Raw genomic sequence first — 24,255 nt, forward strand, 5'->3', positions numbered from 1 at the left:
TTTCGCGAAGCGCCGGGGAATTTGCCTTAAAAATCACGAGTCAATGTTCCCTTTTCGTCTTTGTCACTACAACCAGTTGTGAGAGAGAGAGAGAGAGTAGAGAGTAATCGAAAAGCAATAACTCTCTTTGTCCAGCGCTACGTTGCAGTTGATCCAATATCCTTTCCCCCGCGCAAAGATGATATGATATATGTCCAGTTTCCTTTCACTGTAATAGCGACGTATTAAAAGATCGGCACATCAATACAGTACGTCAATAGCATCTATGCATTCAGCCTGTAGTTATGATCGCAGGTTGACTTTGGACAATGCATATGAATTAATTATAGCAACGGCCATGGTGCCAAAGCCTTATCTTCCACGCATGTGCATTCTTTGTAAATTTCCACATTTTTTAGTGGTGGAGTTGCGTTGCACCATCACTGGAAATAAAAGATGTCAACTTAATTATGTATTTGATCTCGTCGTTGGACGATTCTAGCTAATAGACGCGTTTATCACAAATGCAAGAGCATGCTAGATTTTTGTCTCAATGCAAGGATGAAGTTATTTGCACGGGCCTGTACACACCTTATTTACACTGCTCCCCACGTGCAAATAAAAAAAACTATTTGTACGATGTTTTTATGGACATATCGATATTCTTGGTGCTATAGATAAAGTCACTCATTTCAAACCCAATTGGCCTCGCTCCATCCGGAGCCGCTAGCAGGGGCCGAAGCGCAACTTATTCAAGCGGATTTTACGCTACCTGACGAATGCTAATAGTAGTTCTGTGATGAGTACAGCAGGGCATAGTATGTGACCAATCTAGACAACTATTTCTGAATTAGTGTTGCAAAAACTTGATAAAACCAGTGGAACGCAGCATAGACAAACTCAAAGTCCATTGAGTCTTCAGAAAATATGTATTTCTCAATTTGAAACCAGTCGTGGTAAATATGCGCAAGTTACATAGCAAGAAAAAAAGATTTCCTGTAGGGAAGCTCGGCTGGGTCGCGAAAAATAACAATTATCGGATATTCTGAACTCATTTTCTCAAGAGGCAGTGTATAAAGTATTGAAAATAGAGTCCATATCGTTAGTAATAGCCTAGGCGAGTGATCCCTGCTTTAAGCTCTGCTTCTCAAGGCTCTAGCACAATAATCCATACAGCCATCAAATGACATGGTTTTGCTATTTCTATGGTTATAGTAATGTATACAGGTACTGCTCCATGGATCCTGCATAGATTCTTTTAAGAGTTACTATAAATAGAAGATGACAAGTTCCATTTGTCGTTCATTCTACAGGAGCCATTCATGCTTAAAGTCAAGTTTGTCACAATATTTGGCACAGTCTTGATTAACACTGAACGGACTGTTATATCTCATCTCCTCTTCTGCACATTGGATATAGCAACATGTAATAAGCATTTGGTGCTCGAAGGAAGAACAACAGTTTACAATGTGCGATCCTAATACTTCCTGTCTATTGACGTTTTTATTGAGAGAAAGCCCACCAATTAAAGGCGGATTTTGTTTGAAAGACTGAATAATAACCCCCCGCAAATAACTTCATTGTTTGGCAGCCCAGTTGCCACCCAAGTGTGAAGTTAAGTGGCTGTTCCAAAAAATAGGCTGCCAAATAATGGCAAAATTACCACATGTATTAAGTATGGGCTGCCAATAATATTTGGCACCTGGGTTGCAAAAACAAAAAAATCGTAGCAAAGGGTGGTTTCGATCCACCGACCTCTGGGTTATGAGCCCAGCGCTCTTCCTCTGGGCGACTTTGCTGTCTGTTATGTCCTAAATCGAGGCAACTTAAGCTCACGTCCTATAACAAGTGACGTCATGGTAGGTAGGACCAGAGGTATACCTATAGTGGTCACCCCGTCCTGCCTGGACGTGAGCTCAGCCACCCGATCCTCCCCGCTATAATAAATAGTGGACTCTCCGTCCCTGAAGTGTTCCTTACCTTTATCTTGGTACAACACTTCAGGTATGCAACCTCATTGATCTCAGCACTAGTTACTTGTATAGTATTATATGTATCATAAACTAATAAAGACCTTTATCTTGGTACAACACTTCAGTGTGTTCTATGTATTTGCGTCTCGTTGCGGTTTTTAAGGGCATCTCAGTATAACCCCCCGGTTCTTAAGACAGTGATTTTTTCAGTTATTTATGTTTGATTACCTTAAATACAACACCTTTATCCATAATAGCACTTATATAAGTGCTTCCATAAATGCAAGACGAGTGGACGAATTTAAAAAAAAAAAAAAATCAAGACGGACGAGCTCTTGGCTTAGCCGCCTAATGGCTGAGTAGTATACTCCTCAGGGCACCCCCTGTCTAGGCCAAGGGCCGGGTTTGAGTCCTGGTTAAGGCACATAAAGTGAAGCAAACATGTGCCAGGTCAGGGATTTGCTTGAGTTTTTACACTTTCTCTCCGAGACAGCCTAGTGTTCTCCGCTAAGGCTAAGATCGTGGGTGCACTACCCTAAGTCGCCTGGCTGGCCACACGTCTTAGCTATATATTCCACCCCCCGGCCGAACCAGCGGTACATCTGGCAGCACATCCCCATCTATCCACTTGACTAGGACAGCGATGATCACAAAGTTTGAAGGAGTCCAAAGTAGAAATTTCAGACCAATCCCGCAAGATTTGGGTCCACATGCCAGTGGATTTGATCGAATAGAAAAAAATTAAAAGTCGTCCTTAGCTAGAGTCGGCACGCCAGCCTCCGCGGCTTTTCACGGGCGCAACAGGCCACATCGGAAGGATGGACTTCGAGTACCGATCACGGTGTACTTGGCAGAGAAAAACATGGATACGAATTGGCTCTTCACAGCCATACCGTGCGAACTTTGAGAGTTTCGCTTGTTTCATAGTTGAGGGCGATATCATTACTTTAGAGCGAGATTATGAAATAAAATTCCTCACCTCTGTGGGTTCTTGTTAACACGAAAAAAAAAAAAAAAAAAAAAAACGAGTCCTTGGCTTAGCCGTAAAGCTTCCAGATTAACAACTGAAGGCTATTGATTGAATTCCTGGCGGGGAGCAAGTTCACTACACTAAAATTGAGGCAATATCTCGAGGAAGTCGAGCGATAGGGCCTGCTCCATGGTCTAGAGGTGATGACCCTCTCGGAATGCCGCACGGAACGACCCTGAAAGAACGGCCGAACGCTAGACGAAGCAGACATTGATCCTCACCATCTACGCTAGTTTTATAGTTCACACACACACGATGTTGTCCCTGCTCAGAAATGCGCGATGGAGAAAGACCCTTAGTGGCTAAAAATGTCAGAGGCATCTAGAATAAAAAAAATCTATATATGCATGATATCCTGGATAAGGGCTTTCCAAGGAAACATGGCTAGACTTATGGTGACTGTAAAGCGACCCTCTCCGGAGGACGGGTCATCAAGTATATTCATTCTGAACTAGATAATTTTTCAGTTTTATAGTACTGTTCATTTAGAGACAAATTGTTTAAAAAAAACCATATGCATGCATGACATCTTCTTTTAATGCAGATTACATGACCCTATGATATTGTTTTTTGCTGTTGTGGATTTTAAAGAAATGGCTAAACACCATGGCCTCAATAGAGCTAACGTCTAAATAAATCCTACATGACTTTGTGGGTTCTCGTTATCAAAAAATAAAAAAATAAAAAAAATAACATTATGGTCTCAAACCAGTCGTCGTCGGCTTCAGAGGCCTAGATTATGCCTTTGTTTAATCAGTAATACGATACGGAAAGTAAGCTCAAAAGATAGTGCATATCATCAGTTGTTTGTAGAACACTTTATCCCTTCGTCCGTAAGAAGGACAAATTTCCCATTACAAATGGGCTTGAAATCCAGCAATCCATGGGCATTGCCTCGGAATTTTATTTCGACGTCGAAATAAATGACCGAAAACTAAACTGTCATGGAGCTATCCAGGCTTCTTTATTTGTGCAAATAAAAAAACTCATGAAGACTTTCGTATGACCCTAGCATCCGCTTGAGGGCCCATTGTATCGTTTATTTATTGATTGGTATAATATAGCAGTGATAATATTCGCCGCCGTAGTATTGACTTGAAAGGAGGGCAATCTGAGTTGATTCATCCTACCGCACCATGGAGCTTGACTAACTTGATCTTTTCCTGTACAACTGCGAGACTTGATTTGTCACATCATTTGCTCCCTCGTCTTCTTGCGTTCCCTTGATATACCTGGGTTGGTAAACACTGCTAATAGAGTTTGGGTCTGTTGAAACTAGAGGGAACCACACCAACGTATCATATCCAAGGTGATACATATATCTATGTTGGAGTGAATGGTGAAATGCCTGTGTGATTCAGATGTAATGAACATTTACGGCGAGAGGATGTGAGCGATTATGAGAGCAAGAAATAAAAAGTTTGTATCCCTTTTTAAGTCCTTGGCAACAGAGCATGGGTAGCAGCTGTGATCACAAGTTGATTTTGGTGAGTCCGCATAACGATGGTCAAGGCTCTATCTTCCATGCACGGCATGTGCATTATTATTGTTTCCAGACCTAGGCACCAACCATGGGAGGTATTTTTTTTTCTGGGAGTTCTTTGTGTTAAACAGCCAGACAGAAAGCTTAAAAGACATACAAGCACATCAACGGTGGAAAAAAATGTATATGAGCAAACAGTTGCTGTGCTTCTTTGTTGTCTGCACATACCTTCTTGCATCACGAGGGGGTTTTTTTTTGCAAATCTTGTTTCCTTTTTTGTTCATCAATCACTCTCAGTTGTGTGTACGAACATGCACCAGGCTATTGAATAAACAGCTGAGGCGTCTCTTTGGTTCCTATACATGTAGAAACACATTTTGCATCGCGGCGTTTTTTTTTTTTTTTTTGTTTTCTAGGCAATTCCAAAATACAAGCGTTTTCCAATGGAGCCTCTAGAAGAAATATTTAAACTTTATTTTGGCGGCCACTCCACAATCATAACAATCCCTAGGAAAGAAACTCAAACGCGTCGGTATAATCTCGCTTCTATTATTGTAATTTCGTATATCTTGTTGATATCTGTAATTCTATATGCATATATTTTGGCGATTGGTATCAACTATCAAATTCACACATACATACACACCAAACGACCGCCAAAAACCACCACTCTCGCTTCTGCTCTCCCTTCATCCACAAGACGCTGTACAATATCACCATTAACAAGGCACCATCCAGTGAGAGAGGGTAGTTAGATAGCTTTTACTCCAAGCAATAAGCGCATGCAACTACATCACTCCTATCTCCGCCATTGATGCCGGAACCTGAGAGCCAACGATTATCTCTGCTTTAACGCAAAAGTACTGGAGCTGTTGGAGCAAAGAGCGACATCTGAACCCATTCTCTGATAAAAAAGAAGAAAGAAGAAAAAAAAGATTTTTTTTCTTTTGTTGTTACCTTTGACAAGGATGTAATCACCTGTTTCAAAACTAGTTCATACACACCGAGTCAAATCTGTCAACGTATTTACTACCCCTGTTCAAAATTATAAAATTTTTTTTATTCATTAAATTCCTCACAAAGCAAGGGCCAATGCAAAAAGAAACTGAAAAAAAATTGTATAGCAAAGGATCGACATCAACACTGTATGCTTTATACGGAAATGCTCACTTTGGTATCTCAATGCTATCGTTTCCAATCTGCCGTTCATATGAGAGCTTGTATTTATTTGTCGATCTCTACTATTGACTTGGACAAAACCCCAATCCAAACAAAAGGAACTGAATAAAGATTGATGTGGCCTGTGAAGCAAAGGATCGATACCAAAACTATATGAGATAATGTTAATATTCATCATCAATTTAGGATATAAAAAGAGATCATTGTCTTCCTCCTCTCCCGCTCGTTCACTCCAAAGTCTCATCCCTTTTACCACTGCCACTTGTTCCTGTATCTTTTCACCAATCTTCTCTGCCTGAACGTTTTATTCTTTATCTATTCACTTTGGATCTTTAAACCATAAAAAACTCATCCATTTATACCTTTGTCGCTCTTTTTATTCTTTTTCATTTCTTTTCATCACCACCATTTTCCCCTTTTTTCTTTCTCTTTCGCTTAGATATCGACCATGGGACTGAGGTCCTTCTTCAAACTGGTTGCGGATCGTAGGGTTTTACCTTCGGAAACTGACGTGGGCACTTTCTTGGCGGCAAATCCTGACCATTCTGTTCATGTAGATCTCCTCGGTATGTTCTATTACGACATCCACCGTAGAGTCGTCCATACAAAGATGAAAAACAAATCCGCCATTGATGTAGGAAGGTCCCTGGCTCTCGAGATAAAGGGTCTTTTCAAAACAGAAAATCTGACTATCACATTGATTGGTGACCTTGTACTGAGAAAGAAAAAGCAAGAACAGAACGACAAGCCATAAGATAAAAAAATATGGACGCTTTGGAGAACGATATGAACACCTTCGAGAGAAACTCTCGGACCGAAGTTTGAACTCGTCCTCAAGTCATGAGGCGCATCCAGAAGGGCCTTCGAGAAGTCCACACCCTGAGCGTCCAGGACAAGAATCAGCTGGCAACAGGCCTTGCCTCTGTCTTCGATGTCTGTCTGTGTGCATATGAAGCGAACCCATGCATAGGGTGCCATAATGAGGAGAATGATAGGACGGTGATGTCCCAAGACTTTGATTTTTTTTGCATACGAACGAGTCTGCATCCTAGTGCGACCTCTTCCACACCGTAGACGAAAGTTTGAGGTTTACGGCGTGAACAGCGTTATTCAAGCACTAAACCTACCATCACACGAACATCTGGTGTTATTCTGTGCCATCGCGGGCAATGATTACTCAAGGAACCCCGAGACGTTGGGCTCGATTAATAATCTTCGATTAGTTCGAAAGGTTGCGTGGAACAAGAGCTACAATAAAATGCTTCAAGATTATCTTAGGGAAGCTAGTAAGATGTTGGGAAGGAACGCAGCCTCTGAAGAAGGCCATTTCAGAGTAGCTCTCCGCGTTTTTACTTCCGGCTATCAAACGTCGGCCCAAGCGTTACCATCGAACAATGAGTTCGATAACTTCAAGCAGCGTCTACTCAATGGAAGGGGTCTTCGCCATAGAATGGCTCAGCAAAGGTGAACGCAGCGCCGCAGAACGTAAGAAAGCTCAAGCTATAGTTTTGGCCTTGAAACCAGACGTCCCCTATACTAATCGTTAGTCCCTTTCTTGGATAGTGTAGAGACGCACCATCATTCTATATAGCGGAAGGGTCACATAGAAACCAGTTCCGGCCCATCTTTTCTGACAAGGCGAGCATATTGAATGGGCGCACAGTTGATATCAGTAACTGCCGTCAGCACGATAGGCCGGGCCTTAAGCATCCACCGCGTCGGAAAAAGACAAAAAAGAAGCAACAGAAAAAACAAAAGCGGAAGCACAAAGGCAAGAAGCCCCACAGGGTTAAAAAAGAAGGTGAACCAATTAGGAACTTGAAGGATGCTACGAAGGTTGATTACAGCTACAGTAGTAAGCACCTTATCAAGGCCTTAACAACTGAGTCCCTCAAGGCTTCCATGGGCAAGGAAAGGCAGACTGGACGCAGAAGAAAGGGATAATATTGCAAGCCAGATCCGAGGGGCAGTTGTTATCCTCAACCGACTACGCCGCTATGCATACTGGGCGATTGCCTTGGACATTGAGAGGATCATGCGGCTACCAGGGGCAGCAAGGTCGAGGAAAAAGGCACTGGACGAGGTCTTGGATAGCACTGACTATTCCTTCCGTCCCGCCACCCTTCTTTTAAGTGATCAAGGTGGCCCCAATTCAGCTTACGCGAGGGCAAAAAAACAAGGAAGGGCCGTAGAAACGCCCCACTATCTCCTCGCTTATGAACATTTCAAGGCCACCACTGAACTTTCTCCAATAAAGGAAATAGACATCACATTGGGGGACGTACAAGGCTTTGATCCCAAAAAGACCTCGTTTCCAAGAGCGACAGAGCTACTAATGGGCCAAGTACAGCCATCATTAAGGCAGCACTACAGGAACGCAATGGTATAACCTTGTGTAGGGTATTTTCATGCATATTCTGCAATCAAATGCTCTCTATTCAGACTCTTCTTTTTTTCTAATTTCGATGTCGAGAAAACTAACGAAGACATGGGCGATATTGAGTTTTTTTTGCGGGAGAACAAAGAAGTGGAAAATGCTTAGGCTTCCCTACGTCTCCCTGGTCACTCAAATATGTGTATCTGTCTGAGCACGCCCTAGTTGGCATCCTCTGGGCGAACGAAGATACCAAGCAGCTGCTGGAGCGTATTCTGCCTCTCAACAATCCTTCCAAGACTGCAATGTTTGAATGTGTACAGGGAACAAAAGGGTTTTTGATACAGGCTCTCTTTTGTGACATTGGAGGTGATGGATATCGAGACAAAGTATCTCTACAGTCACAAGACAAAGAAATAACTCAAAGGAGCGATTTCTACTAACGGTCTTGTTCTGAATCTACTTGCCTATGACACAACCCAGACGAAGAGACAGCGGCAGTCTGACGTAGATGAAGAAGACCCCAGTCAGGAATTGGGGCTTTCCCAAGGATTCCTTGACACGACGTGTTCAAAGGCAGCTGCTGAAGGCCTGACAGATGAAGGCTAAGTAAACATAAACTGGAGGAGGAGCTCCAAACTGCTTGAAAACGTTGAGCTCACATTCAACGAACCAGGGCGATGCCCATCCGCAAGCACCACAACTATCGTCGGATGCGATCCTGGTATTGTTAATGCCCTTACGTTTTCCTCGCTGGACCCCCACAACTCTAATTTGCGGCAAACGGTAAAGGTGAGAAGCAGGTTCTTGTACCTTCCCGTCCTCCGCTTCAATCACCTACTGAACAAAAGAGGTGTGAAAAAGGAATGATTGAGGTTGCGAGCGCCATCCCTGTATTTGGAAGGGATACGTACAATGGGTGCTTCCAAAGGATGAGCGAGGAGTCCCAGACACAGACAGAATCAAAGAAGTTGGATGTGCTTCAAGAGTTCTACGAGTCCAGATGGTACCCTATAAAGAGACACCTTGTCACACAGGTATGACTTTTTTTAAAAAAATAAGAAAATCTGGAAAGCCATAGAACCCTTGCTGATAAACGACTGTCATTTGAAACGCTTAGGTCAAAGCACGAGGACACTTCGCTGTAGGGGTGCACGAATTTAACACCAATGCCCGCTGTCCCCGATCCCTCTGTGATAGCTTTTTGGAAGCGCTGTACCCTCGCTCTAAATATTGCCGTGCATGTGAGGTATTCTTCAGCCGTGACGCAGTAGGAGCGGAAAACATCGCAAGAATCGGTCTTGCTCAAATTGAGAGGCAAGAGAGCCCTGCAAAGTACAAACCCCCGGAAGAGTCGCCTGCTCCGGCTGCAAAGCGCGCACGACGCTAGACACAAGCATTTGGGTGCCGACAACCCACAAAGAATTTGTAAGTTCTGCATATTTCCGTCTCTGTATCCTTCTACCTAATCTTTTGCCTCTGAATTCCTGGACTAACTTTAAAAACCTTACAGATCAACAGATAGAACTGATTGGTCTTCGTTTTAATAGTGCTGTTCGATTAGGGATAATTTGTAGTTATAACACTGCATCTTTCTAATAAGAAACAAATTTTATTGATTTCCTCTGCTATTTTTACTTTCTATATCAGCAAGATGTTTCATGATGTAGTTTGTAGAGAAGGCATGGTTTCAAGTCTAGCGAGATCCTTGATATGGGTTACAGTCTTGCCTCTTTCCTCTAACGTTGATGATGTTGATGATGAAGCTACAGCGGTGACAACAGTAGCAGATTCAGCTCCATTTCCTGATAATGCTGTTGTTGGTGACAATAATGAGGTCGATGATAATGATAACCCCTCAGCCACATTAGCAGCAGCTTCATGAATTCTTCGGATCTTCGTTGTATGTCCAATACCGAGCTGTGGCAACCCTTTGTTCAGACCTTCAAGGAGAAGACATGCTTTACAAAGTTCATTGGAAGAAATATATCCACACCGTGTACAATTTGTCATAGTCGGCAGCTTTGTTGATTCATTAGCCTGTACCGAAGCTGAAAGCGCTTCGCCTGAATGGATAATGTCTAAGTGCAGAATAATAGTAATAATAATAAAAAGCTTGTTAGAATCTCGGAAAAAATAATAAAATTGGAAATAATAATAATAAAAAAAAAACGACGCTTACCAACGATAGCAGTACGACGGATGGCCTCCAATTCCTTCAAAAACACACGGGCATAGCCACGATAGGCATTGGGTGAGTAAATGCACTCTGTTGAGAAATAATCCAGTTTTTTAAAGTAGGCATACATGACAATCTCCTTTTCATATGTGTATTTGAATGGCTTTGAGCGTAGGATTTTAGAAGTTTCAATGCCAGAAGCATCATCAGATGTGTCATTAGTAATGATAGATGTGCACCGTTGGAGACGCGGCAGATCACCTCGAAGAACTAACGGGTAAAATTGAATATAATTGATGCATCTACGGTTAATCTCTGAAAGTCTCATATGGAAAGTATATATATATATATATATATAGAGGCCGAGACCATAGTGCACTTACTGTTCATCAAGACAGTCTCGGCAATATCGTCTGCATTGTGGCCAGTGACGATATGGTCCACGTTGAGCATAATGGCGCCGCGATCCAATGCTTGACGACGGAATACTCCGCAGAATGTGCAGTTGTTCTTACGCCCAATCTCTTTGACAATATCATCCATGCTCCATCCATAGAGATCTTTATAGCTGATTATCAAAAGGGGGATCTGATACTGGTCTCTATTCCTTTTGACAGTTTCCAGTGAATCGTCTCTGTATCCAGTAATTCCTTCGTCTATTGATAGTAGTACTAGATCCAAGCCATAGTTGTATCGATCATTCAAAAGCTTCATGACATATGCCAGGACCGTGGAGTCTATCGTATGTGAGATAATGAAATGAGTATTTTTTTTGCCTTTTTAATTTGTAGCAAGCAAAAAAATTTTCTAAATAAAAATAGGCATGAGTTATTACCTTTGCCACCACTTGCACCGATAGCTACTCTGTCACCTTTTTTGAAGAGTTTGTTGTCGACAATGGTATTATGGATTTCTGTCTCGAAAACATGGTAGAAACATTCTTTGCAGAGTTGCTGACCTGTCTTTGGTCGTTTGAGGATAGCTCGGACAGACTGACAGAGATTGCAAGGATTCCTGAGAGGTTTAGTCCCCTTTGATGATTTCACTCCTACTTCAGGCTGTGTCTGTGTATGTTGGTGTGCATGTACGGTTGTATCGGCAGTGTTGGTGAGATGCATTCTGGTCAGTATAGAATGGGTGGTGAGTCTTTTTTTTTTGTGTTCAAGATTGCAGATCAGTTTGCCTCGTTACTTTTTTTATCAAGAAAATTAATGGTCACATGCATTCCCATCAATTTGAAGAATCTTTTATTTATGGGCATTATATAAAGTTCGACTACTTTAATTTGGTAGAGCCATCATCTCATAGAACCCAACCATGTCCGATCGATTAATTGATTGTCCAGGAGAATGACATGGTTGAAATACAAGGCTTTGTTGGGGAGTGAACATGTAAAGTGCACACGATTGTATGCCATGCATTCGACTGTTTGTGCTGGCTGTACCACCCATTCGAATAGATGATAACTAAATCAGTGGACAGACACATTTACTCACACACAGCTGCTCTTTATTCCAGAACAAGACAGTTGACAGACATTCAAAATGTCTGTTGCATGTGTACAGTGGACAGTGCACAGTGCATGTGTAGCGATTGTATTTTGTGCCCATCCATTACTGAATAAAATAGAAATATTACCATTGGTCCTGCAAAATCGTCTGTGGAGTGGTTGAGCACTCACTCTTCTCCAAGTCATTTCTCACACACCCTCAGTATTTTTTTTTCTTCTTACCATTCATCTCCGCCACCCATCGTTTGTCCTCTTCTCAATTCCTTCTCTTCCCTCTTTCCTTTCCCTTTTGCCACAGAAAAAGCGGCATCCCGTGTCCGTGTTCATCTTTATAGGCTCCCTTCTTGGTTTACTTCCCTCGTCATCACATCTCTGTGCCAGTTACAATCTCACCCGCATTTTAATTCCCTCTCTCTATTAAACAGGCATCATGGCCTCTAATAGCCTGACCAGGTCAGTTTACTGGAGACATGGTTAACCTGAGGAGGTCATTCTATTCATTCTATTCCTTGGATGGAAACAAGTCGCCTAACCCAAACTGATGTCACTTTCTTTCTCCTTTCTAAAATTTAATATCCCACCGACACAGGCGACCCATCCGCTTGACTGGTAATGAACAAGACATATCACAGACAAACAACGACACAGGCACACAGGCACACAAATATTCATTTATATCGTCACTTGTTATATTGCAACTCGTCCTACAGCCCATTTCTATTTAATACCCTTAACCTTGGTTAGACAACCATCCTCTACTTCCATATCTCGACACTACAACTTTGAACCTGACTCCAAAAGAAAAAAGAAAAAAGGATCAGTAGATGGAATGCAACATTCACTCTGACTGAAAATAATTAATATCTTTATTTTTTTATTTTTTATTTTTGCTGGACACCTGCAACCCGCCTCTCATATCAACCTTAAAATATTAAACCATAGTCATTGCGGCGGATGGTCTTTACAAGCGAGATGTATTTCGTAAGTTTGGAATGACAGTAGAAAATCTTATTCTTGATAGAACTGTTTGTATAATGTTCTATTTATTATGCTATTATGCTATTATGCTATTGTGCTTCCAAGATATAATAACCTCGCGTCTTTACTTGCCATGTATTTGGAAAATAATATATCTAGGTCTTCCTGATCCCTTCGCTGTAGTCACTGTGGATGGGGATCAGACTCACACAACTACCGTGATGAAGAAGACACTTAATCCATACTGGAATGAAAGCTTTGAAGTGTAAGTTAGCCTGACTATATTATCAAGGACAGCCACTCAATTAAAAGTGAATCCTATATTAATGAACGGAGTATGAGTTGAATAGTGAACTAACGTCTCTTTTTTTTATTTCTCTTTATCCACAATAGGATGGTCACAAATAAGAGTGTGCTCGCGGTCCAGATTTTTGACCAAAAAAAGTTCAAAAAAAAGGACCAGGGTTTCTTGGGAACAGTCAACATTCAAATGGGGGATGTTTTCGACGTGAACATTGGAGGCGATGGTATTTTTTTTTCTTTTTTCTTTTTTAAAGTAAATTCCGTTATTTTTTCAGATCATATTAACATTCGCCATATGGTTTATATTAGAAATGTTGACTACGGAACTAAAGAAATCTGGATCCAACGATGTGGTAGTCCAGGGGAAGCTCATTATCAATATCTCATCCAACACTAGCGGTCAAGCTGTTGCAAATGGTCGTCTCCAAACGCCATCGACGGCTATTTCGCATAATCGATCGTCGTCTGTTATCTCGGGTATGTCATCCAGTGCAGCCTCCTCCTCCAATCAGCGCAATAGTGCTCAGCCTGCATCCTCCAGTTCCTTGGGTACGAACGGACACGTGGCTGGAGCATCTGCTTCTATTACCGCTGCTGCAAATAGTGCAACCAATGGAGGGCGGCAATTGTCAGCGTACGAGGATCAACATGGACCTTTACCACCAAAGTAGGCATTCTAGACCATTTTCATCTCAAACTTTCCCTTCCCTTCTCTCTCTTCAGTGTTATTGACCCCGATTATTGTCATTTGTATTACTTTGTAGCTGGGAGCGACGCATTGATCAGTTGGGTCGTACGTACTATGTAGACCATAACACTCGTACCACCACATGGACAAGACCAAGGTAAAACTCAAAAAAAAAAAAAAAAAGAAAAAGAAAAAAGTCCCCAGTTATAGAGTATGACATTATATGGGCAAGTATATCTATTCTTTTACTCTTAAACTAGTCACTTACATCTAGAAACGTCCTTTTACCCTTGAATATATCGTAGCTTGACAGCAACTACACCAGAGAGGAACCAGGAACTCACAAGTCAGACGGAAATGGAACGGAGACAACACAATAACCGTGGACTCCCTGGTGAGCGTTCAGGTGGCAACTCTCCATTGCCAACGGGCAACTCCACAACTAATCTTGCCGAGACAAACTCCCCTTCGCAGACTATTGCCAATCCTTCAACATCAACCTCATCTTCAAATGCAGCAGGACTGGCTCCTATTAGTTTGAATTCAACTACTGCTGGATCTGGACCTTTGCCTGCAGGATGGGAGCAGCGTTTGACACCCGAAGGTCGACCTTATTACGTGGACCACAATACACGATCGACCACATGGGTTGACCCCCGCCGCCAGCAATATGTTCGGATGAATGATCCCCGAAGTTCGACTACTCAAGTCGCAGTTCACCAACAACCTGTCTCTCAGCTCGGTCCCTTACCCTCAGGATGGGAGATGCGCTTAACTAACACGGCTCGTGTTTACTTTGTGGACCATAACACTAAAACGACAACGTGGGATGGTAATATTTGATGTTACTTTCAAAATTCTTATAGTACTCCGTATAGAATATAGCCCAAACGCTGTATTGGTTAATTAGGGAAATCTCTTAACATATTTTTCATTCTTCCTACAATAGACCCACGTCTTCCAAGTAGTCTGGACCAAAGTGTACCCCAGTATAAGCGCGATTTCCGTCGCAAACTGATCTATTTTAGATCACAACCTGCACTCCGCCCTGTCCCTGGCCAGTGCCATATCAAGGTTCGCCGTTCACACATCTTTGAGGATTCTTACCATGAAATTATGCGTCAGTCACCGACAGATCTTAAAAAGAGATTGATGATCAAGTTTGAAGGCGAAGATGGTTTGGATTATGGCGGTCTATCCAGGTAAGGTGTCATCAGCTTTGAAATACCATCCTCAATCAGTATGTGGTATAACATGATTGAAATTTTAATCTCTTACCTTGTTCATTTGTTTTTATTCCGTATCAACAGAGAATTTTTCTTCTTGTTGTCCCACGAAATGTTCAACCCCTTTTACTGTCTTTTCGAATATTCTGCGCACGATAATTATACCCTTCAGATCAACCCGCATTCAAGTATCAACTCTGAACACTTGAATTATTTCAAGTTTATCGGTCGTGTTGTAGGACTTGCCATCTTCCATCGTCGCCTCTTGGATGCATTCTTTATTGTATCGTTTTATAAGATGATTCTCAAGAAGAAGGTCACGCTTGCGGATTTAGAGTCAGTAGATGCGGATGTATACCGTAACTTGAACTGGCTATTGGACGACCCTAGTGGGGCAGAGACCCTGGACACGACTTTCACAACTAATGATGAGCGCTTCGGAGAAATTGTGACAATAGAGTTGAAGGAGAATGGACAAGACATTGTAGTGACAGAGGAAAACAAGAGGGAGTACGTTGATCTGATGACTGAATGGAGAATCACTCGTCGTGTTGAAGAGCAGTTCAAGGCGTTTGCAGAAGGATTCCATCAATTGATTCCACAGGAACTTGTCACTGTATTTGATGAGCGTGAGCTTGAGCTTTTGATGGGTGGTATCTCTGAGATTGACTGTGATGACTGGAAGAAGCATACAGACTATCGAGGTTATACAGAGCAGGATGAAGTAGTGCAGTGGTTCTGGAAGTGTGTCCGTTCCTGGGATTCGGAGAAGAAGGCTCGTCTCTTGCAATTCACGACAGGTACATCCCGTATTCCTGTTAACGGCTTCAAGGACCTTCAGGGATCTGATGGTCCCAGGCGCTTCACAATTGAGAAAGCAGGAGAAATTGGACAGTTACCGAAGTCGCATACCTGGTATGTTATTGTCTCTATATTATCATGGCTGATTGTCATTAGTTTTTGTTTTTTATACTGGGACTGACTTTTTCTATGATTATTTCCTCTTTTCTCTCTCTGTTCTCTTTTCAGCTTCAACCGTATTGACCTCCCTCCATACAAGTCGTATGATGTTCTTGTCAATAAGTTAACATTGGCCGTAGAAGAGACTGTTGGCTTTGGACAGGAATAATAGGAACAATTAAAAAGGCAAAGTGAAAAATGAAAATGAAAAAAAAAAAAAAAAAAAAAAAAAAGAAAAGGCCTGTTTGACTTGATGAACTCTCCGCTTGAGAGCATGGACTTCTCTTGCATCCTTACTCTTTCCCATTCATTCTTCTCGATACTCTCTCTTTTCCTCAAATATTTAATAAAATTTACTGCCATTATAATTGTGAACTTTGGGTACATGCATGTAGTATGGGATTGTTCCCACACGTGACAATTTCTGGGGAAACGACAAGTGAAACATTTTCAAGACTTCGTGTCTCTCGGAGAAGCCATAGGAGGGCAAGACAAGACGTTTGGTCGTACACGGAAATACCAAAAGCGTTCAAAAAACAAAATGGTCTGATACATTTTGTCTGTCTGCTTTTTTTACTCTTCTTCACCCGACCTTGATAACACCTCTCTATTCTTCGTTTTTCTCTTGTTCATCCATATACTTTTTCTCACGGATTTCTTGCTGCACTTTAACGAATATTTTAAAAAGAAATGAAGACTACCACGTTTGCATACTCTGGAGTTCGTGCTCGCGCCACATTCGGTTCTACTCCTTTGCGAGGTGCTAATTACAGTAATAAAGGCGGCAAGGTAATATATATATATCGACTGTAACTAGTCAATTTAATAAAAGAGAGAAAGAGAGGGAAGGTGCTATTTTTTGTTATTTTGCGGCTTTTTTTTTTTTTTTTTTTTTTAATAAAAAAAATCGTGGGCCATAACGCGCTCCTGATGAGTAATCATCAACAGCAGCAGCAACAGGGAAGCAAAACAAAACAAAAAGATCAGGGCAAGGAAGTCATGATTACAGAGACGATCATAATGCTCCAAGAGTCTCATACTTCTGTCCTATATATATATATATATATACAATTCTTTTTTTCTCCTTCATGATATTCACAAGAAAGCTTTGTTTTATCCATACAACATTTTCCCTCGCCCTCATTAGTTGGCTGACACATTGAACCAACTTTCTTTTTGCTCATTATTTATTGATCTATATTATATATTATTGTTATTATTATTATTACGTGCGTGTATGTAATTTCTATTATAGAGTATTCCTATTCCGACCAAAAACAAGACTGGGCTGGCGATTGGCATGACGGTTGTCCTTGGTGGACTCTTCTTTGCAGGCTTTCTCCCTGGTCAATGGCAAAGATACAAAGCACAGCGTGGATAGGGATGAAAAAACAAAAACAAAATAAAATTAAAAATCTAAAAGTCAGGTTTTGTTCCTGAATGTCTTTTAAGATTCATTCAGGAACCAAAAAAAAAAAAAAAAAAAAAATCAACAGTGGCGCAGTCTCAAGCTTTGCTAAGGTTTTTTTTTTTTTTTAATATTCATGAATGTGGATCTCAGGCTATGAGTGGGACATCCGTAAAGAAAATTGGAGATCGTTACGGGTGTATTACCATGAAGGGAAATTGGGGAATAGCTTTGAGTGTATAGCCTAACATTACTTTGGAGTTATCTTTGACTACATGTTCAATAATAATATTAATATATAATAATAATAACAATATAATAAAAAAAGCCTGTTCTCCCAGCGTATCAATTGAAGTAATTCATACGATGTTCATGCGGAAAATAAACTAGGAAAAAAGGCCGTTTTACATCAATGTGCTGTGACATTTATTCACCATTGCTTTTTTTTTTTTTTTTTTTTTTTTTTTTTTTTTTTTTTTTTCGCCTGTTGGGTGGGATCACAACAGAGCTATTTGATTGACCTATTCCTGGATCGGAAAGAGGAAGACGGGATTGAGGATCCTTTTTGTTTTTTGCTTATATTCCTGGCTTGCATATTTGTTTACGGTTTTCTAAGCATTCTGCTTGCCTTGTTTGGTTTACGCCCGACGCTTTCGTTTTGTTGTGTGTTTGTGTATTTATTCCCAAAAATACATTTTAAAGAGTACTATCGGATAGATACTTGATCTGCTCTGTGGCATCCAAAACAGAAAAAAATACAAAAGAGAGAGAGACACAACGCCACGAGGGATACTCCAACACTTATTTTAAAATGAACAGGCTCAAACGAGCTACTTGTTTATGAGGGAAAAGGTACTCATATTAAGATAAAAAAAAAAAAGAAAGATCTTTATAACCACAAGCCGGGGCCATAATATTTCAATGCTGGATTCCTCGACTTTCATCCATTCTATCCACTATAATGGGAAGAAGGGAAGCAGCAATATAACAATATAAGATTAATTAAATAAAATAGTAAATAAAAAGGCTCTTTGTCTAAAATCAAACTGTCATGAGTATTGCGAACTTGCGGGATTCTTTTTTGCATGTTCTAGGTACATGTACATTTATGAATACTTTTTAAGCATAGAGGTCAATAGAGTGGGAAAAAGGGCAGATCGACTTACAGAACAGAGCGGAGTAAAATAGGGTGGACCAGAAAAGACTAATTGATGGAGTTGATGGAGACAAGAATCAACATAGTGTTTTGTATCTGTATACTGTATTTTGTCATCGGATATGACACGACTTACAGCATCGTGTTATACATTTTATATACTATCCTATCATCCATCATTGTCATCATCATCTTTGAATATCATCTGACGCATGTTTGCATTGAGATCGAGACATAGACATAGACCTACAATACAAAATAGTACAGTACAATACATACAATATAGCCCAACACAATGCAATCCAATAGACTCCTACTACTAGATCCAACCAAATGTGGAGGAGTGGTTTCTCATGATTGAATATTTATAACTACTGCTGTTGTTTGTCATGAAACGATCGTTGTCAATTTTAGCGGACTACCGTTCTGTTCTTTTTCCTGTTTGCCCTTCTTTCCTTTTCATCTCTGTTCCTCTCTTAATACCTTCCATACATTTGCTTCCACTCCAACACCATCCGTTTGAATTATTTCTCTCACGTTCGTTATCGCAGACATATATTCACACATTCTCTCACATTCCACAACACATTGCTCTATCATTCTCTACTTCCACTTCACCTTTCGCTTCCTCGCCCTTGTTTTTATTAATAGAGGTAAATTACTTTCAGGCACTGATCGCCATCGGTCGCTTCCTCTTAATACCTCCTACCTACTTGCTCTTCATCCACCATCGATATCATTCAGCCGAATGAATACGGTTGCCTTCTCTAGAGAGACGGTCAATAGCCCTCCAACCATACCATAATAAGGATTACCGGGATCCAGTTAGGATGAAGTCCTATTTTAAACATTAAAGCATCAGCATTTCTCCAACACCACTACGATGTATTCAACGCGGCCTTTTTTTCATTACGCTTTGTGTCCACTCCTGTTCTAGTAGTGATCTTCGATCCGAGACCTGCTAAAAACGTGATTGGCTGAATAATCTTTCCCCCTGTTCATCACTTACTTCCTTTCCCTGTGATCCTCTTTTTTTCTCTAAAAAAAACGGGGGATTATTGATATCATGATAAGGGGACCGAGACTAGGCCGGTATCGTGAAGATGGAAGGTGTTTATATTTGTGCTTGGCTTCAATTTCGTCTTTTAATGCAGATAAAAGGAAATGGACATTTCTGATGGTGGCTTCTCTTTTAGGGTCCTAGATTTCCTGGCGAGCGCATGTGAAACCCCTTCTTCTATTCCCTGATCAACATGCTTTTTTGCTTGTATTTTTTTTTTTTTTTTTTTTTCAGACACCAGAAAGTATATTTGTTAGTGTGTCACCATGTATATTTTGTTGCCAACTGACGCGTGTTACAGGAATCGCGCTAGAGTGATCGCGTACGTAACGTCACCATTAGTATTTTACTTTTGTTTTACCTGTAAGGAAGTTTTTTTTTTTTTTTTTTTTTTTTTTTTTTTTTACTGCATTGTATAAACGCGCTTAGTGGTATATGGCTGTAGGGGACCATACTTCATTTTTGCTACCATTTGAGTCCCTGCGATATCATTTCAATCCTGCAGAAAGAAGTATAGTGAACGTGTGAGCAATCAGGTCTGTTTGTGTATTTGCGCATGGAATAAAAAAGCAACAGAGGGCTCCCATCACTACTTTGCTCTTGTCAAATTATGGAAATGGGTACCATGAGAGCCATGGCGCTCAGATGGCTCGAGCGTATTATATTCTTGCAAGGAAAGTTGCTCTATTCCCTTTTATACTAGGATGGCTAGCTTAAAGGTCTAGCTTCCTTCCTTTCTCTGTATCCTTGCTCTGTGATTCTCATAAGGGAGTACATTTACGCATCTGTGCTGTGTAACTATTGGCAAAGGAAAAGGGATTGGGGCTGGGTCACAGGCTATCCTACGCGTCGCGTGTGGGTGAAAGGCCTATAGCTATAAATCAGGGCTGTTGCAATAGGATATCAAGGCTATGTTACCTATTATTTTTTTTGTCGTGCGCAGAGCAAAAGGGGGGAGCTACCAATCATTACCGAAAGATATACCTGTATTAAGTTGATAGTGATGATTAGTCAGACTATCAGATGCAGGAGTATCGAACAGTTGGCGAGGCGTTCCGTCTTTTCATCCTTGAACTCATTCGAGAAAGGGAAAAAAAAAAAGGCTCTAATCACACGTTCCTCTTTCTGTTGGGCTGAAATTGGGGCTCGGTGAATATTAGCAACTTTCTATTTTTTTTTTTTTCAAGGACCCGATCAATCAAGCCAAAGGCTCCCGTTAAGATTGTATTACAAAGAAGGCTTTTGGAGTAGAAAGTAGATCTTGACTACAGCCAACAGCACGTTGGGTCAAGAGAGTAGCGTTGGTAGGCGAAAAAGGGAAAAAAGGCCATCCATCATTCAACTCGCTTTACTTCTTTTCTCTCTGTGTCTTCACAGCCCGAGGGGTTTTTTTTTCTTCGTGTTTCGCTGTTGGATAATGCACGCAATCACAGTATCTGCTAGTACCAGTAGCGCCACCTGTCTCTTTACTACTGGTAAAGGACATACACCAAATGACCATATAATTGCTTATTACTTCTCAAAAGCCTAAAAGGCCTACAGCCTGCGGCTTGTGTACTAATGGGAGTTTTTTTTTTTTAAATATATAAGCTATGTAATTCGAGGAGAAAGAATTCAAAAAAGTATTTATGAATCTGGATACAAAAAAAAAAATTGGAGATTAATACAGGTAATGTGTTAACGTGGTAATGAAGAATTTGTAAAGTATGGTGTCTGTCAATACTTTTTTTTTGTCTTTTTCTGTAATGGTATTTGTGATGGATGACAATAGGTTGAGTGCATTGAGAATTCATTCAGGCACAGCCGCCATTGCGCACCTTTATTAATTGTGAGCTTTCTCATAAATGGGGGAGGGGGGGCTATCTTAGAGTGCTTGATATTTTTTATGGATATTCGATTCATTCCCATTGTTGGCTTTTTTGGCCTAGCATAGTGTTTTCTAGGAAGCCTCCCTGTTTAAGATTTGCCCTTCAATCTTAAACGGCATAGAGAGCTCAGCCTTATGCTGATCTTGTTATTGTCGGAGAAAGAGAGTACAGCCCACATGTTCTTTAGTCTTAGACATGACAAAGCAAGTGAGCTGGACAGCTGGACGCACTTAAAAAAGAAATTATATTAAAGAAACAGCCCAACTGCGAGATTAATGGAATAAGCCCTTCCGCGGGACATTTTCTACTCCATTTGTGGTTACCTTAAGCCATAAGACACATGTTCAAGCAGATCATACACCTTCCTATACCACACATGCATTCATACACATACACATATAGGGAGGGAGAGTAAGCAAGGAAGCGCAGCAAGGATGGAATGAATGAGAAAGAGGAGGGAGAGAAGGGTTAAATTCCAAGCTTAAATGGGTATAGAGAAGAGAGGCGGTGAGTGAGGCTGAGGTTTGTACAATTACAACCAATTTCCTGTGATTCTGAAAGCTCATTTGCTACCTCTAATTCCACTCGCTGTCTTTTTTTACTTTTTGTCCCACAATGGCAAATGCTAACGATTTGTCAGTGTCAGCGTCTTGTTTTAGACATTACGAACAAACATTTTTTTTTTTTTTTTTTTTTTAATGTATGATATCAAAAGAGAGCAGTGCGCCCTATGCTCTGTTCCTATGATCATACACACTTAATTTTTTCTTTCCATTGGCGTTGAGATATTTCTGGGGAGCAATCACACAGGTGGATTAGTGATCGGTGAATGTTGTTATTTCAGACAAAGCATGCATGAGTTAAAAAAAAAAAAAAAAATTGGCAACACGGAGCAGTGGCGATGGACAGTGCTGTAGTTGACAGGGTATATGAAACCAAAGAGAGCATGGCTCTCAATTATAACATGTAAAGCAAAGAAATAACAGGGCCACATGCATACAACTCTTTTTTAGTTTATAATTTTATCGTTATTATTTATTATTTCTTCATTTCTGCATCTAATGAATGAATGGATGGATGGATAGACAAAGGATATTGATCTTTGAAATTGGCTCAGACTGCATAGACATGACACACACACACATTCATTTATTTTTATGTTTATATGTCTTTCTGTCTTTATGATACATCTATTGTGATGAGCAAAATAGACATTGGCACGATTTGATCATTCAATGCTATCTTGCTTCGCACTCTTTTACCCTCACTTGCTCCCTATACTGACAATGCTCCGATTGAATCGATTGAAGACGCCTTTGCCCATCATTCATCATTCATCCGCTTTATTTGCATATTAGTGTTTATTTTTTATTTTATTTTATTTTATCTTATTTTTTTTGCGTAATATAAACGGACCAAGAGGACTTCATCCCCCTCGTTTTGGATCTTCCCTCCTTTCATTTCTCCTTTTTCCCTTCCTGCTTTTTTCTCCTTCCTCTCAGCAAACTGTTGCGAAAGCAACTTTATTCAGTCATCAATAACGACCTCTCAGCTCCTTCACTGACGCAATACTGTACCTTCCAATCACGATTTGCTTCATAAATCTTATTCAATAGGGATCGGCCAGCTTAATCCAACGCGTCCTAATCATTTGACTTTATAATACGGTAGGTGATTTTTCCAAATTAACTCCTCACGTTCCCACACCACATTTTTTTTTTTTTTTTTTTTTTTTTTCCTTCTCTCTGACTCATCTCCATATCGGCACTATGGTGGCAACAAGGAAAGCAATAGTCCAAAGGTGTCTTTTGAGATGCTGATGCCTTTAAATGCCTCAGTCCTCCTTTCATGCGCGCCACAAATCATTTGTCAGAAGCAATGCCAACAAGTTTTTTCCTCTTAATTGTATTTCCACTTGCAGCGATACTGGCACGCACGTATGATAATGCTGATCCTTGTTAAGGCTAGTCCGTTTTTCTTCTTCATCCTATTCTATTCCTTCATTTGCAGCCATATACGTTTATTTATTTCAATTTCTTCCTCGTTGGCCAGCTATCCCTTAGTCGCTCTTGAATGTTTATTTATTGTTGCCCTTAATGCTCACCATTCCGAGATTGTGAGATGGTGTTTATTGCTATTCCTCACCACTTTCAATCTAAATCAACGCCATATTATTTTATTTTCTGGTACAGAGATCCAAACGACATCGTTGTTTTCTTCCCTTTAAGTACGAATGGTAGTTTTCTTTATTGTTATTGCTTCTCATATTTGCAACATTCTACATTGTCTTCGCTTCAAATCGACATCATTGCCTGTGATATCCTTATATTCTTTGGCTTTCCATCCACTGTTTCTCCCTTTCTCAACTTCCCACTTTAATCCTATTTGTCATCTTCTTTTCTGTCGCACCCTTCTTCCTCAGCTCTTTATTCTACTTTCCAGCCGTATGTACCCCTTCATCTCTCAAACCTATCTTCGATACTTATTCATGAACACCATTTCCTGTTCTTTATATCATACCTAACGCCTCCATCCCGTTCTTTATGCATTTGCCAACAAAAGCGTCCTGACCATAGCATTTACCTGCTGCGGAGAAAAATATTTCAGATCCCTACCTGAGTTCCCACAGCAAACTTTTTTCAACCAAAGGATAACATTTGCGCCATTAGCATCGTGGTATTTTATATCTCTTTGACCAAGTTCAGCAGCAGATCCCCATAAACGCTGCCCTGGCTTTTACCCTGATAAAGCAATAAAAAACAAAGCAAGGTCGAAGCACTGCAGAATATAACAAAAACAAGAGAGAGAAGACCATTCTTCTTTGCTGCATAGTCTCCTCTTTTGCAAAAGCAGTAGTAGCAAGCTGTGAGTTGATATATTTACTTTGGAAATCCGCCATCC

At 40.6% G+C, this 24,255-nt stretch overlaps 5 protein-coding genes and 1 non-coding gene across 6 annotated transcripts; 4 read left to right on the top strand and 2 right to left on the bottom strand.

Moving 5' to 3' along the window:
- Positions 1-1,706: 1,706 nt before the first annotated feature.
- BCR41DRAFT_t18 lies at positions 1,707-1,778 on the bottom strand. Its single transcript has one exon. It is a non-coding gene; the product is annotated as a tRNA-Met (tRNA).
- Positions 1,779-6,092: 4,314 nt separating this feature from the next.
- Positions 6,093-8,627, top strand: BCR41DRAFT_392351 (hypothetical protein; the record flags this gene model as incomplete). Its single annotated transcript, XM_022028445.1, has 7 exons — positions 6,093-6,210; positions 6,425-6,577; positions 6,685-7,108; positions 7,213-7,499; positions 7,576-8,027; positions 8,234-8,407; positions 8,502-8,627. The coding sequence occupies 7 exons, from the start codon at positions 6,093-6,095 to the stop codon at positions 8,625-8,627; spliced, it is 1,734 nt and encodes a 577-aa protein (XP_021885596.1).
- A 257-nt stretch (positions 8,628-8,884) lies between these two features.
- BCR41DRAFT_392352 (hypothetical protein) lies at positions 8,885-9,408 on the top strand (the record flags this gene model as incomplete). Its single annotated transcript, XM_022028446.1, has 2 exons — positions 8,885-9,055; positions 9,139-9,408. The coding sequence occupies 2 exons, from the start codon at positions 8,885-8,887 to the stop codon at positions 9,406-9,408; spliced, it is 441 nt and encodes a 146-aa protein (XP_021885597.1).
- Positions 9,409-9,616: 208 nt separating this feature from the next.
- Positions 9,617-11,354, bottom strand: BCR41DRAFT_331616 (hypothetical protein). Its single transcript, XM_022021805.1, has 4 exons — positions 11,033-11,354; positions 10,581-10,934; positions 10,201-10,467; positions 9,617-10,099 (listed from the first exon to the last, which is right to left on the bottom strand). Exons 1-4 carry the CDS (start codon positions 11,313-11,315, stop codon positions 9,678-9,680), a joined length of 1,326 nt encoding a protein of 441 aa, XP_021885598.1. The 5' UTR covers positions 11,316-11,354; the 3' UTR covers positions 9,617-9,677.
- Positions 11,355-11,888: 534 nt separating this feature from the next.
- BCR41DRAFT_346195 (hypothetical protein) lies at positions 11,889-16,059 on the top strand. The gene is made up of 11 exons (XM_022022837.1): positions 11,889-12,160; positions 12,297-12,316; positions 12,650-12,688; positions 12,845-12,950; positions 13,079-13,212; positions 13,298-13,655; positions 13,753-13,833; positions 13,982-14,508; positions 14,626-14,878; positions 14,987-15,817; positions 15,932-16,059. Exons 1-11 carry the CDS (start codon positions 12,138-12,140, stop codon positions 16,029-16,031), a joined length of 2,472 nt encoding a protein of 823 aa, XP_021885599.1. The 5' UTR covers positions 11,889-12,137; the 3' UTR covers positions 16,032-16,059.
- A 357-nt stretch (positions 16,060-16,416) lies between these two features.
- Positions 16,417-17,247, top strand: BCR41DRAFT_418881 (hypothetical protein). The gene is made up of 2 exons (XM_022029682.1): positions 16,417-16,651; positions 17,118-17,247. The coding sequence occupies exons 1-2, from the start codon at positions 16,553-16,555 to the stop codon at positions 17,241-17,243; spliced, it is 225 nt and encodes a 74-aa protein (XP_021885600.1). The 5' UTR covers positions 16,417-16,552; the 3' UTR covers positions 17,244-17,247.
- The last annotated feature ends 7,008 nt before the right edge of the window (positions 17,248-24,255 follow it).

The sequence above is a fragment of the Lobosporangium transversale genome (genome assembly GCF_002105155.1).
Source record: "Lobosporangium transversale strain NRRL 3116 chromosome Unknown BCR41scaffold_3, whole genome shotgun sequence".
Taxonomy (NCBI): domain Eukaryota; kingdom Fungi; phylum Mortierellomycota; class Mortierellomycetes; order Mortierellales; family Mortierellaceae; genus Lobosporangium; species Lobosporangium transversale.